The 15,665-nt window shown below is 40.0% G+C and overlaps 2 protein-coding genes across 2 annotated transcripts; one reads left to right on the forward strand and one right to left on the reverse strand.

Annotated features, from left to right (window-relative positions):
• The first annotated feature begins 95 nt into the window (after positions 1-95).
• Positions 96-5,877, forward strand: LOC124636897 (myogenesis-regulating glycosidase-like). Its single transcript, XM_047173163.1, has 9 exons — positions 96-129; positions 1,448-1,570; positions 2,185-2,394; positions 2,789-3,449; positions 3,573-3,765; positions 3,983-4,092; positions 4,168-4,423; positions 4,767-4,923; positions 5,360-5,877. The coding sequence occupies exons 1-9, from the start codon at positions 111-113 to the stop codon at positions 5,545-5,547; spliced, it is 1,917 nt and encodes a 638-aa protein (XP_047029119.1). The 5' UTR covers positions 96-110; the 3' UTR covers positions 5,548-5,877.
• Positions 5,878-6,054: 177 nt separating this feature from the next.
• On the reverse strand, positions 6,055-15,266 carry LOC124636895 (nucleolar protein 6). The gene is made up of 14 exons (XM_047173161.1): positions 15,167-15,266; positions 13,939-15,016; positions 13,410-13,680; positions 12,902-13,117; positions 12,605-12,709; positions 12,231-12,373; positions 11,559-11,747; positions 10,556-10,714; positions 9,836-10,136; positions 9,158-9,408; positions 8,121-8,335; positions 7,112-7,291; positions 6,656-6,757; positions 6,055-6,226 (listed from the first exon to the last, which is right to left on the reverse strand). The coding sequence occupies exons 1-14, from the start codon at positions 15,176-15,178 to the stop codon at positions 6,095-6,097; spliced, it is 3,354 nt and encodes a 1,117-aa protein (XP_047029117.1). The 5' UTR covers positions 15,179-15,266; the 3' UTR covers positions 6,055-6,094.
• Between the last annotated feature and the right edge of the window lie 399 nt (positions 15,267-15,665).

The following is a 15,665-nucleotide window of genomic DNA, read 5'->3' on the forward strand; positions in this document are numbered from 1 at the left end:
GACAGCTATTGTCAAGAGGTAATGGCATGAGGACAATGGTGACAATGATTGCTGATTTAATAACTGTCTCGTGTGTTAGGGAGCCAGTTCACGAGTGACCTGCTGCCGAGATGCGTGTCTACGGGGCCTGTGAGTTTATTATATATTTCACTAGCGACCCGCCCCGGGCGGCTTCGCACGGGTCTAATGCTAATACTAAATACTCATGAAACCATCCTCTTCAATCACTCACAAATAAAAAAACCGCATCAAAATCCATTGTGCAGTTTTAAAGATTGATAGAAGATGTAGTCATTTAACGAGGAAGGCTACAATTTTTGATCTGGGTGCGCGAAGTAGCTCCTACGGGACCCAGACCACTGGCAAAAATAGTAGTGGCATGGAATTTGAAAATATGAATCCAGTAATTTTAATTCCCACTCGGGATACAATTTTGAACCCGGGTTCAAAATTGTATCCAAGAAGTCTAACCTTGTAGAAGAGTCTGGCACGCTCTATGGTTTATAAATTTTAGGTTTACTTTTTCTCTAATCTTTGTCGGATTATGTATTTCCACATTTCCATTCCATCCTCATTCTTCCCCCGTGAAGACGTTTAGTTTGAAGTTTCTTTGTTCATCTCTCGAATAAAGCTCTTTAGCTTGACTTGTGACTTTTCCACATTCATACTTTACTTCTTCGCCTATCTACGGATTTTTCCAAACCACTTTAATTGTAACAAATTATTTATTTCCCAGACTATTGCAATATTTGCCATATTTATAGTACAAAGCTTAAACCGCATTATTATAGACAAAACCCATAATTATATTGTCACAACAATTACTAGTTGACAATGGTACAAAAAGTAAACTCATTATGTGTCTCTCACGCAACTACGCATACTTCGACAACATAGTATGCATTTAAATAGGTTTATAAACACGATTTCTTTCTATATTATAGTGTTTTTAATTAGTTTGTGATAGCAATTATAAATAATTTGTTTGGTGTGATTGTCCCGGGTTTTAATTATGTATCGTAAGGCCAGCAAGCTGGCCAAATCGATTAAACTGAGTCATTGATTAATTGTGTTATTTCCTAACTAAATATGTGATACACTAACTATGGACGGATAGGTCTGCTGGGTAAAGATAAATTAAAGCAATATTTGATGTCAGACAACACAAAAGAATACAGCTCCCAAAGATTCCCTTTCACGCGTTTCAAGCGGTGATGAATGAACATCACAGTTACACACTGTATATTTAAACAGAGGTGGGAAATATTTTTGGACATAGGATATTCTGCGCCTAGGATCGAGGGAGGAGCGAGCCGCTAACTTAGTGTTATTCTTTACTAAGTTTTACGAAGTCCAATTCTATCCAACAAGTATCTCAGTTCATCTTGTTACCCATATAGCCTGGCCATATAAGATATATTCTGATTATAGTTTTGTTGATTCGCAGTCGTGTTGGTGGCGCTGGTTGCGCACACGCACGCTATCGACATCTGCATCCTGGACGCGCCCGACGTGAAGGCCGAGATAGAGAACAACCCTTTGGGAGGGTTCAATATTATATTGGAAAGAAGTAAGTGTCAATCCTAACTAATATTATAAATGAGAAAGTAACTCTGTCTGTCTGTCTGTCTTTTCTTCACGCCTAAACTACTGAATCGATTTGTGTGAAATTTGGTACAGATATAGTTTGAAACTTAAGAAAGGACATAGGATAGTTTTTATTACAAAAAAATATAAAAATAAAATTTATTCCGGACATATAGCGCCACCTATTGGTCAAACCAAAAATCTACCGGAAGTTACTATTCCACGCGAAAGAAGTCGCGGGCAAAAGCTAGTTACTTGATAAGATAATTCGGTTTATTAGTGTCCCTAAAAAAACCGCAGGTATTTGAAATATAATATCCTAGCAGGAATATTGTTCTTAGATGACTTGCCTTGAAATGATTGTCTAGACTAGGCAATGGCAATGTACCTACACAACGAACTGTGTGAATTTCCACACTTTCTTGAATCAGTCGACCTTACAATAAATGAAATTGGCTAATTCAACCTTAGCCACCAGTAATAAGGCTCCAATTCACAACTGAACGAAACCCTCAACTACAAAACACTTCAAAATTATACATGCCAACTTAAATACTTAACATTCAAGTGGTACTAATGAATAACACTTTATTCTAGAGGGTCTATCAGAAGTGATAGCGGTTGTGGGACGCCGAACTGGCGCCATCAAGGATGTGGTACAAGATGGCGACGTGGTGATCCAGTTCGCTAACGATACCACCGTGAGGATCAGCAGTGAAGAGGTGGTGGGGCAGAGGAACGGGTATATTATTACATTTACTTGGGAAGCGCCTAAGGGAGTTGGATTGGAGGATTGTGTGAATTTAGGTGAGATTCTATGTTAACTCTTTCGGATGTATCTACCACATATGGTATAACGGACTGCAAAGGTGATAATAATATAAAACTAAAAAAAATTGTGACTGCAGGTTTTAAAGATCACAACAGCCTTACTTATAAACGTGAATTAAATATAAGTAATACTTAAGGGCTGTTTAAGAAAATTCTTTCTTATAAACGTTGCTTAAGCATGTCTTAACTAACATTTAATCACTACTTAAGACTTTAAGTAGTGATTAGTTAAAATGTTGCTTAGAAGGTGATTAGAGATTTTATAAGTAAGGGGGCAAATGTATAATTTCCAATACATAAAATGTAACCACACACAGCTGCAACCGTTAGGTTAAAACCAGTCAAGTTTCTAATTTTCAATTTATTTAAGGAACGCACCACTGGTACGGTGGACCTCAGCAGAAACGTCAATACTGGCCCATAGAACGTCTGGTGCTCCCGAACTACTCCTACGTTACAAAGGAAGCCGACAACTGCGGTGTGGCTGAACCTTACTGGCTCAACTCCGAAGGCGTATTCTACTACTTCGACAAAAAAGTTCCACTCTTCGTAGACCAAAACGATTTGGAGAAAAACGCTGCATGCTTCATAGCACAAATTAGATCTCCATATTCCAGCAAAAGAGCAAAAACTGAGTTAATATACGCGATAGGAATCTTTGAGGATGTAAGGAAAGCCCATGAGTATGCCGTCGAAAAGTACTTGGAGAAACCCCTGGGAATTCCTGATGAGAGAATGATAACGTACCCCGTTTGGTCAACCTGGGCCAGGTATAAGAGAGATGTGAACCATAATACTGTGTTGGAGTTCGCTGATGAAATCACCAAGAATGGGTTTCCTAATAGTCAATTGGAGATTGATGATTTATGGGAGACATGTTATGGTTCTCAAACGGTGGACGTGAGAAGGTTCCCGAATATGAGGAATACGGTGGATATTTTGAGGGCTAAAGGATACAGGGTGACGATGTGGACTCATCCGTTTATTAACAAGGGATGTGAGCCGTGGTATTCAGAGGCGAAGGCTAAAGGGTAAGTTAAAACAGAAAAACCTTATATAATTAAACACTCAGTAAAATTCAATCTTTGGCAAGTTTTGATGCGGTTAAATAAAGGTAATTCTTAAAGATACACAATTACCTGTAATTTTCACAGATACCTGGTAGCATCTGAATACGGTTCTGTGGAGACGAGCTGGTGGAACGACAACGAGACGACGACGGCACTTATCGACTTCACGCAGCCTGTGGCAAGGCAGTGGTACCTGGACAGGCTGCACGCGTTGAAGAACTTCTCCGGTATTGACAGCTTCAAGTTTGATGGAGGGGAGTCTAGTTGGGCGCCGCAGGTAAGCATGATTTTGGGAAAACATATTTTGTGGTGTTATTTTGTGTGGAAGGAAGGTGGAGTGCTAAAGTTATGTACGGAATAATTATGGGTAAATCCAACTTTGCAAAGAATAAATAAAAAAACCTCTCACTTGGATATCTCAAGGCTCAAGCGTTTTGACCTGGTGCAGATTTGAAACTGTTCCACAAATTGACAATACTGTGACGTATTTCTAGATCCCAGTTCTTCAAGGCGACATTAGAGACCAACCAGGCGTGATATCAGCTGACTACGTGAGGACTGTCGCTCAATTTGGACCCCTAGTGGAAGTCAGGGTTGGATACAGGTACGAAGAAATTTCAAAATTTAAGTCTTCCCGTCATAAGACTCCTTATTTTATTCAAATTATTTTCTTCGACAGAACTCAAGATCTACCCGTGTTCATCCGCATGATAGACAAGGATACTTACTGGACCTTCGAGAACGGTCTTCCGACCCTCATCACGACTCTCTTGCAAATGAACATGAATGGCTATCCTTTGGTACTACCTGACATGATCGGAGGGAATGGTTACAACGAGCCGCCTACTAAGGAGTTGTTCATCAGGTGGCTTCAAGCTAACACCTTCATGCCTAGCATGCAGTTTTCGTATGTACCCTGGGAATTCGATAATGAGGTGAGTCGCTCGCTGACAATGTTTTCAAGTTATCTTGATCAAATTAAGCTTGACTTAATGTTGGTGGTGTGGTATGTCTTGTAGACCCTAATGTTGTTGGCATCTAAGAAGTTTATGACCACAAATTAATAAACCAAACCAAGTTTTATATATCACCATCGTCAGCATTTGAATGCCTTCCTGGGGACAAGAAATCGCTATCCAGGTTTGTTCAAAGGTGACTTACAATTTGAGCTGGTTTACTACAAGTTGGCCTTTGTAGGCTACGAAGAACACTAGACTAACAATCCAGTTCATATATCAAGCAGATGATTTTATATGAATTTTCCCTTTTCTTCTCCAGACAGTAGCCATAAGCAAGAAGTTCGTGGAGCTGCACGCTCGATACGCGCCGGCCATCATCGCCGCGTGCCGCCGCGCCGTGTCGGCCGGGGCGCCCGTCAACCCGCCCGTCTGGTGGATCGCGCCCAACGATACTGAGGCGCATGATATCTCTGACGGTGAGTGTGCAATGTAGCAAATTTATTGAGTCCAAACCGAAGATGGACTTAGTATTTGCAGGGAAAATTGAGTTCAATTGATAATGTCATGTGTACCAGGACGGCAATAGCCTGATATCATGACGAAACAAGAGCTTATAAAGAAATATAATATCTTCTCATACAGATGAAGGATTCATCGAGAAAGGGGTTTATAGTGATGGACCCGTGCATAGGAGAACACGTTAATGTCCGTTCTGCACCTGATCTCTCTTCGATCATGTCGGATTGGCGGATAATAGGGATGGATGATATGAGAGCGAAGGATTAGAAACTGCACTGGTCTTTGAATGTTTGTGCACTAAAATAATGTCCTGCGCAGCTGTCTGATCTCTCAGAACAGCTACTGTGGCCAACAATCAAACACCATCATCATTATTCTTTTTCCATTCCCCAGAGTACCTCCTCGGCGAATCTATCCTAGTAGCGCCGGTAATAGAGCGCGGGGCCCGCAGCCGCGACGTGTACCTGCCGGCGGGGCGCTGGCTGGCGCAGGGCGACGCCGCCAGGCCGGTGCTGGGGGGAGACTGGGTTAGAGACTACCCCGCGCCTTTGGACACCCTGCCTTATTTTGTTAAAGTGTAACAAGGCCACATAAGTGAGGGATCGAACGCGAAGCGAAGGCGTGAAGCAAATAAATGCCTATGGCATTAAGATAATAAGTCCGCCTTTCCAATATTTAATTACCTACGTTCATAAAGTTTAAACACATAAGGGATTGAAATAATTTCTTTTGAAATCGCATACCTATGTGCCGTGGCGCGGTATATTTTTGAATTCGCCCTACATCGCTTCGCATTCGCGTTGATTCGCTTACGCAGGATGCACACTTAGAGATAGTAGATACCGTAGATTTTTTGTAATTTGTTTGTAAATAGATCGTAGTCGTCACGAATAAAGAGTAATTTATTGTGATGTTTTGTTTTTATCAAGACTTACGCATGGTTAGGTTTGAATAGCATTTTTGGCTGATTTCGTAAATAAACTATCCAACAATAATAATCCTGCATATGAAAGTTTTCTGAGTACAAAAAATTAATTCTTTTTTTTTTCAAACTTAAAAAAATATGACCACTTCAAATAAAACATAGATTAATTCTTAAAATAAACTTTATTACTATGTCAATAACCTTCAATTTACAGTAATATCTTTAACGAGGCCTTCTCCCAATATTCTGAAGTCTTCTATTAACGCTTCAATGTTCACTCTGTATTTTGTCTCTCCGTTCACTGTCACTGGTTTGAGGGCATTCGCGTTTGTCAACTGAAAAAGGACAAAAAGAACCTTGAAGTATAGAAAGAAGGTTATAATTTCTCTATCATGTTGCCCAGGTAATTGGGTTGAGAAGGCCAGATAGGCAGTCGCTCTACCGCCATCTACTCGGCCATGTGCCAACTTTAACAATTTAAAATTAGGAAATGAATACAAGAAAAAGTATCAATCACTCACCATATCAGTTAGTAAAACATTGATTCATATATGAAAGGGTATAACTTGTCTTTTGAGGAATTACAGAAAGTGAGGCTTTTTCCAATGACTACCAAAATATTTTTGGCGAAATAATAAATTTTAACTTATCATCGCATCGAATAGGTTATATATTTAATTGACGCATTTATAATAATAGAAACTTGATCAAAATCCGTTCGTTGTAGTTTTTTCTAAAACGAAATAATTTTGAACGTAACATACCTGGAATTCCCTATCATCATTGATGTCAGGTTTCCACAAGACGGCAATAACTTCACCGCCGTATGTGTCGTGGAAGAACAACGCAAAATCACCGTATGCACTCTGAAACGATGATAAAATTATTAGTATAAAGTACAACTAAAATCTTTGGTAAGCAAGGATTAATGGAGGAGATGATAATATATATATAAAGCTTTATTATGTGATGTTTTCAAATTGGATGTCATCAAATGCATTCTCCCGTTGTCCTGTCTAAGTGTTACCAAGTTAAACCTAGCCATTTTCTTCTGAAACCTTCGTAATTCACCATGGTTGAAGGAACTCATCCCCTAAAAAGGGGGGTAAAACTTACCTTCTTTTTAAGGTGAAGAACGGGTCTTTTGGGGAGATATCCTAACCATTTATAGGAGGGTCAGAAAGTGCAGAACTTCCAGCCTAGTTTCAATGGGATCTTACCGTCAACTCCTGCAAGTACATAGCGACAGGCTGGAAGTGCGTGACGGGTATGACGTGCCCGGCGCCGGCGAGCCGCCGCAGCGCCGGGCTGCTGTCCACGCGCTCGCCGCTGTACGCCACGAGGGCGGGATGGAGGTGGATGAGTACGTTGTAGCCGGACAGGGATGGGATGAACATGCCCTGGAAGAGAAGAAGCCAGTTAGTTGTTAGAGTGGTAATAGGGGATCTTAGTGTGAAGAGCAAAAGTCGTGGTGGCCTAGTGGGCAAAGAACCAACCTCTCAAGTATGAGGGCGCGGGTTCGATTCCAGGTCAGGCAAGTACCAATGCAACATTTCTAAGTTTGTATGTACTTTCTAAGTATTTCTTAGACACCCATGACTGTGTTTCGGATGGCACGTTAAACTGCAGGTCCCGGCTGTCAGTGAACATCCTTGGCAGTCGTTACGGGTAGTCAGAAGTCAGTAAGTCTGACACCAATCTAACCAAGAGGTATCGGGTTGCCCGGGTAACTGGGTTGAGGAGGTCAGATAGGCAGTCGCTCCTTGTAAAGCGCTAGTACTCAGCTGAATCCGGTTAGACTGGAAGCCGACCCCAACATAGTTGGGAAAAGGCTCGGGAGATGATGATGATGAGTGTAAAGAGCATAAGGTCGTAATCTGGTTGTGAATTATGGATTCAAGTTTTTCTCCTTGAAGACACACAGGCACTTCACAGTAGTGAACATGTGGAGCTTTTCCCCAACAATGTTAAGGTCGGTGTCTGGTCTAACTGATTGAAGCTATTTAGGTATCACCAAACTTGATGGCGGCTCGCAATAGCTTTCGAGCTTGCACTATGTTTATCATAAGTTTGGCAAGAACTGCACCAGTGACAAGACACAACTATCTGTTCTCCTTACCTTGTTAACCTCGATTTAGCGTCTTCATATCGACTACACGTAGTACCGTGTCAGGTTGCAAACCAATTATGAACCTTATGATAATGACCATAAGAATCAAATTAACTCACCAATATATTATCCTTATATTCTTGTAGCATGGCTTGGTCCATATACTGTAGTGCACTGTTAGCCAGCAGCCTGGCCCGGGCTAGCACCTGCTTAGAAGGTGCACTATTGCTCCACACAGAGGGCAAGGTGCCATCGTATGCCGTCACTATGCGGACGCAAGGTGCACTGTCGGGGTTGGCAGCGAATTTCTGTTCTATTTGGGAAATTTCTTCGCCTGAAATGAAAGGAAATGTTGCTTTAAAATTGATTTAGTTACGTATATTTTGTGATTTTGATATAATGGAAAACTACTTTAAGGTACCATGATATACAGTGAAAAACTTCAATGTGAATGCAATCATAACCGTGGTCATGATGATGATGATGTCCTCCTAGCCGATTATCGGCTACGGCGGCTGTTCTCATGTAAGGAGATTAGCCAGCAGCGCAGGACATATTATAGTGCACGAGCATTTGCGCAGACACAAGTGCACTCACTATTCCTTCACTCTCATAGCCCGATGGGACGGCAATCCGACACGACCGGAAAGAGATCAGGCGCAGGACCGACATTTACGTGCTCTCCGATGCACGGGTGTATCAATCACCACCTTCCAGGCTCCGGGCTGCTTTGTGAAAGTCTTCTAAAACCCACAAAGCAATTTCGGCCCGACTCGGGAATCGAACCTGAGACCTCGTGCTCAGCAGCCGCACTTGCGACAGCTAGACCAACGAGGCAGTTATACTATGTAGCAGACAACTGGTTAAAACAGCTGTGAATCAAATAGCTAATTAAATGGCTTTGTTCAGTTACAGAGCTAGCTTTTTGATTGAGAGGCTATTTTAAATAGTTGGCTGCAACATATACGTTTTTATCCCTTTGTCTGGACGTTTCAAATTCAAAGCAAACATTAACTAAACTTTCATCAAGAAATAGGCCTCAAACACTTAAATATCATTTAAAATACTAGTTCTTCCTATATATAGAGACTACATACTATAACCTACCAGACACATAATTACAAACTATATAAACAAGAAAAACAACAAAACTCACGAGACATATCCTCATTGAAATCCAGCACGATCATATCCCTAGCCCAATCAAAGTTCACCAGCAGATTCAACACCCTCACCAGTCCAACAGTGGGCTCCGCTGGTGGTTGCGTGGGCTGCGGGTGGAGGTATACTGCGGCAACCATCAGCTCGGCAACCGTGGGAGGGAAGTGGGGGTGAAGGAGGTGGGCGGATAGCCAGCGCTTGAACAGGCAGGCTGTTGGACCGAAGGAGGGGTGTTTTTGGTGTAGCCTGGGGGAATTTTAATTATTTTATATTTTTAAATTATTTATTTATTAGGTATCTTAACAGATTATATCGACTGTAATATCGGTAACTTAACTTAAAAATACTATGATCAAATCTTATTGGCAATTCTTTTTGATTGGTATTACAAATAATAAAAGTAGAAACCACTAGCTAGTAGTTACTAGATAGTAGCTTGCGGCATTTTTCCGTATAATTTTTTTAACCCTTTTAATTTGCTATTTATGACAGTCCTCCACATTAAGCGATGTTATTCAATTCCTATTGCTAATCAAAGTGACGGACAAAGTCTAAACTTAGGGTTCTTTATCTATTGAAAAAATTATGTCAATGAATAGGGTCAGCCATTTAACCTACACATGTTCCTATCATATACACACAATATTAACAAAAATAATTTAATTATACTCACCCATGCAAGGCCCCTCTCAACCGCGGCATAAGCACAGTATCACACTGCAACTTAACGCTCTCTTCACTCTCCCTGAACTTCACAACTCCATTCTCCAACTCCCTCTTAAGAAGAGTTATCTCTTTCGGATGTCCAATCTCTAGTCGGAAGACCAGGCCGTCTTTGAGTACGTCGATATGGGTTGGGTAAGCTTGGGTAGGGAGAGAGTATTGGGTAGCTAGTCTCTCGGCGATCTGAAGGTGGAAGGCAGCTTTGAGGCAACGGAAGGCGTGGATTTCGCCTGGCCATTTGCCGCTGTGACCTGGTGGGAAATATTGTAATGTTGTTTACTTTTGAGAAAAAAAAATGACAACACATGTTTCTAGTGTTTCATGTGAGAAATAATAAAAATTGTATGTATAAAAACATTGTATGTATTTCCAAGCAAAGCCTGTTGCAAATTACTACAATAATAACCTTACAAGATTAACTTGTAATTTTACAATTCATCCTTCATATGGATAGCTCCGATATTTTAGAGTGGGTACACCACGGAACCAAACCATAAATCAGCAGTTCAATTCCCGATTTGAACAATTGGTGGCAATTTGACGGTATGCTGCGGATTTCAATAATGATGACGGTGGCCATACAAATAATATCAAATTCATATTTCTAGTAAACAAATCAACAGATACGGTATTGAAATTGAAAAAAGTTATTAAAACTAATATAACGTACCCAGCTCAATAACAGCTCTACACACAGGGATGTACTCGGGCATGGAGGCGACGTCGCTATGCTTCACGAGACACGCGCTGCCGCGCTGCCAGGGCCGGCGCGGGCCGGGGTGCGGCAGCGCGGGGAGGGGGTTGCAGTAGCTGAACACTGATGATACTCCTGTGTAATAATAATAATGATGAAGTTTTGGCTTTATTCGGGTTGGTTGATGGGTGATATTGTCCGTTACGTAGGTCTCAATAGCAAACGAGACTTAGCGGCCCAGATCCAGCAGATAGTTTTTTTTTCAAATCCGGCCCTGGTATCTGAGATCCATGAGATACCGTATTGACCGCACTGGATAGTGCAGTCATGTACTAACTAAGGCTAGGTGAACAAATAATCTCTATTACGCTTTTATGGCAGAAAATATTTTTTTTTTACTTTTACTATCAGAAACTCAAAATCCTCGCTGCTGAAAATCTATGTCCTGTTACAGCCTTTTTATCGTCCCACTGCTGGGCACAGGCCTCCTCTCACACGGAGAAGGATTGAGCATTAATCACCACGCTTGCTCAATGCGGGTTGGCGATTTCAGACTTTACAGTCCAGGTTTCCTCAAGATGTTTTCCTTCACCTTTTTATCAGCCATTGGCGTCTAAGATATACTTAGAAAGTACATACAAACTGTGAAAAGTTGCATTGGTACAGTCAACTTCAGGTCAGTGGTAACAGTTTTATAGGAAAATCGTACTTATTACTATTGAGTTAAGGTGCATGACAGTTACCACTGATGTGCAGTCTACCGTACTTGCCTGACCTGGAATCGAACCTGCGTCCTCATACACGAGAGGTTGGTTCTTTGCCCACTAGGCCACCACGACTTTTTTTCTGAAAATCTATATTAAAAGAAAACTTATCTGAAGCTGTAGACTTGCGTATTTTTTTTTGTTTGCTTAGTATGGTTTAATGGTTTGGTTTGAAATATTCTTTCAAGGCTCATTATAAATATTCTTCTACTCACCATAAACAGCACTAATATCAAGCGGCAGCTGGGTGAGCTGCCTCAGGTCTCTGCGCAGAGCGTCAAACGCCTGCAGCACTGACAGCGAGCTGTCGTCGGAGTACAGCACGTGTGAACTCGCCCATTGCTTGCGGGCCAGTACGCTTGACAACTGGGCCGATACGTGGTAGGTGGCCGAGGGGGGAATGGCTGGAAGAAAAGTCATTGTGATAAAAGAATGAGACAGTAGAAGACGACAAAAGAAACGATAGATGGATTGTGTGAGAGCTGATATGGCTAGAAGAGCTAGAAAGGACAATTGGACGTAGAGGTTATTTAAAAGCTTCTATGCGCTGACACAAAAACATCGACATCGGTGAAGGTGTATTGTTCTATGTCTTCCTATTTTGTGGTGTATCCTTACGTCAAAATGTGTGTCTTTGTGTATGTGGGTCTGTGGACATATTTATTTACAATAGAAAAGGTTGTTTATCCGTCGATTTCGATTGCGTCCCATGGGAACTACTTCCCCCTGTGCCTTGATAAAATTAGGTACATATTTTTTTTTTCAAAAAATGTTCAAATAAGCCAGGTAAGAATTTGAACATTCAAGTAGTGAAAATGGAGCGCGGGTAAAATCGCCAGCCAAAGCTTATAAATCAACATAACTGTACTAAATCTGTTTCAACTTACCAAACTTAAGTTTGAGCAGGTAGTCAATGATCTGTTTGGTGACAGTACGTCTCTCGGTCATGGTCTCCCCCTCCCACACGCATGTCTCCGTGATGGAGCCGTCTTGGAACCGACGCAGCTCTGACTTATCGCCCCAGAATGCTCTGTATAACAATCAAATTAATCTATACTAATACAATAAAAAGGAAGTTAGTCTGAAACTGTTATTCCCGAGTAGCAGGTTTATTTTGTCCGGGCGGCTAGGCGGCTGTGGGAAGAAGTTCATTATGGCCTAATCATTCAATCAAATAGCAGATACAATCAGACGACTGCGACACATACACGCAATCGAATTGAGAACCTCTTTCTTTATAGAAAGTCGGAAAGTTACTTACCTAAACTCTTCAGCTTCAGGCAAGTTAGCAGGCGGTCCTTTTTCTACCACATTTATTGAATTTTCTGGGTTCAATACAAACCCAAAAGATAGGTTTTCTTCAAACCTGGAATATAACAAAAAATTGTTCTACAACACTTTAGAAAACATACGTCACTTCTTAAGAGCAGATACACAGATATGTTTATGATTCCTATATGAAAGAGAATATAATATTAATATTGGCCAATATTACAATTTCAACCAAAAGTGCATCAATACAAATTAATAACATTTAAACTTCAAATTTTCCTCTTACCCACTCCTCGCCTTATCCAAGCTACTGTTAACAGGCCACGAGAAATCAGCCTCAACTAACTGCTGTATCAAATCCACTCTATTACCAAGACCTTTAGCAAGAAGGTTGTATAGCACGTCAGTAATGAGGTACAACTGTTCTACGCCATAGTTGAGTTTAACCTCCTTGGATGTTTTCGATAGGAGTGCCTCTTTTAACTTTTTGAGGTTTTTGAATCTGGAATAGAAATTCTTTTTTATTTATTACAATTAATTTTTTCAACAGAAGATTAATGTTATGGTAGTTTGGTGATGGTTACGTTTGGTTCAATGAGTTATATCAGCAAATAATTGTAAGTGCAGAACAAAAACTATATTGGACAGTACATAAAATATAGAATTTAATTAAACTTAAGAATAATATATAAATGCAGTAGTTTCTAATTTGAGTGTTGTAGTTTGAGATCACTTTAAGTAATGTTAAAATAAAGCACCAGCATTGCACTAATTAAAAGCAATATATTCTTTACCTCAACATATGATCAAACTTCAACAAAGGCTTAACAGGCGTCATAAACAGCGGAATAAAGCTGTTAATTTTCCCATTGTCCAACATTTCAACAGCAAGCGCACACTCTCTCTTCAACGCATTGTAAGTACCGCGGCACATTTGCCAACAAATGTTGTAGTACCCTGTCTTATCGGTGAATACTACGGGAAAGTGTTTGTGGAACTCCTCGAGGGATGGTGGCCCTTCGCCCTTGTGGAGGGAAATGCCTTTTGTGTCTAGTTCTGATGCTTCTGTAAATGGTTTAATTTTAATATTGATTTGATTAGTGTGAGTTCACATTATTTTATGAATTCAAAAATAGTTAAAATTAAGGCTATCCTTATGGGATAAGATCCCCTCTGACTGTGATGTGGATGAGTGTTTTAATACATAGTTGTAATTTCTCTTTTTTATTTATTTGTAAATATGTATTGTTATTGTTATTAAAAAAACGTTCTAATGTTAAAAAATAAACATGACCAGAGCTTAGAAGTTAAAAAAATACATACTGAGTGCAATCCATACATTCCTAACAATTTGATAACTGCTCATAATATTGTTTATTCTCTTAGTCTGTACATAATACGCAACAAGCAGAGCAACAATATGACCAGACACGTTCAGATTTCTTTGTCGCAACCAAATCTTTAGCAACGTAACTGCTTGCTTTAAATTCTCACTCCTTTGCAGAGTTTCATTCAAGAATTCTTGATTTTCTGTAGCCGTCAAGTCAGATAATACACTGCTGTTATAATACGGTGTCGGTGGACCAACTTCGGTTGCATTTTCTGAGTTTTGGTTGAACAACCATGCCTCTCTCAAGTTGTTACGCTCCGGACTGAATCGATGCAACTTATATGCTTCACTTTCACATACTAAGTTGATACGGACTTTTAAGTGGTTGCCAAGTTTCCCAGTAGGCTTGAAATCTAACACTGGCTTAGTTTCAGAATCGTTAATGTATGAGTATTGTAATTCTTCAATGGATTGGAATTTAGATAAATGGGATGCTATATAAGCTAAGTATGCTGCCCTCTTCTTATGATATCTGTAGTTTACAGAGTCATTCTTAGTGTATGTTTCACTGGGAACTGCTATTTGTAAGTCTACTACCAGTTTGGAATTAATAGAGCACCCCAAAGCATATGAACCAACAATTTCCACATTAGAGAACTTGTGGAACTTGAAAACACATTTTGTTTTACTCAACTTCTCACTTATTGGTAATTTTACTTTCAGTTTCTTAGCAAGGGTCTCTTCAGACAAATCGTAATCCGTACCATCTTGAGGTATAGACAGCAAATGATTTTTTAATTCTGTGAAGAACTGTTGGAACCTCTTTTCAGTTTTCTCCTTTATTTTGACTTCTTGGATGATTTCATCGATTTGTAAGCGAAAAAGATTAGAGTTGAACAAGTTTTCTGTCTCCTGTAGTCTGTTTAACTCGTTCACTGTTGGCTGACGGTATAAGCTTTTGGTTCTTACTCGCTTTGCCCCATCTTTGTTTTGGTCTTCTGCGGACCGCTTTCCATTCTCATTGACGATTGAAGCCTCTGTGTCGTCTTCAGAAATAGATGATTTTGGGTTCTAAAATTTTAAATTACAGTTTATTGGTTGAATTCATGAATAAAAATAGGAAATGAACTCGAACTCATCAATATGCATGAAATAATTTATAACTAGAGTATTTATCATATTTCGAATAGTTTTCAAACCTAGAACATAATGGAGTCTTACCTTCTTAACCATTTTTAATACATAAAACTTAAATCACTTAAAAACAATCAAAATTATTAATTTGAAATAGGTTATAAAAGTATAAACAGCATGCGCAATCCACTGCGGACTTGACAGTTTGATTGACAATCAAAGTGTCAGTTCGGATTGACGTAAAAGGTTCGTTCCACGCAGAAATTTCACAATAAAATATACACGCCTTATCCCCCATACGAGTAGGCAGAAACTGCCTAAGATACACCATGGTCTTTTTTTACGGTGCATACAGCAGTATTATCCTAAATCTATATCGAAAATAGTACGGCAAGGCACGAAGTAGATTTTCAAATGGTAATGGAATCTGAGATTATTCGCATGCTTTTATCAAGAGATTGCGACTGTCAACAATCCCTGTCAGAAATACTTCTTTCTTTCATCCCGATGCAAGAGGTCAGTGTCGCGATGCATCTATCAGGACTAGACCAAACTTCATTCTATACTTTATACTTTTGGAATTTCA

The sequence above is a fragment of the Helicoverpa zea genome, chromosome 15 (assembly GCF_022581195.2).
Source record: "Helicoverpa zea isolate HzStark_Cry1AcR chromosome 15, ilHelZeax1.1, whole genome shotgun sequence".
Lineage (NCBI taxonomy): Eukaryota > Metazoa > Arthropoda > Insecta > Lepidoptera > Noctuidae > Helicoverpa > Helicoverpa zea.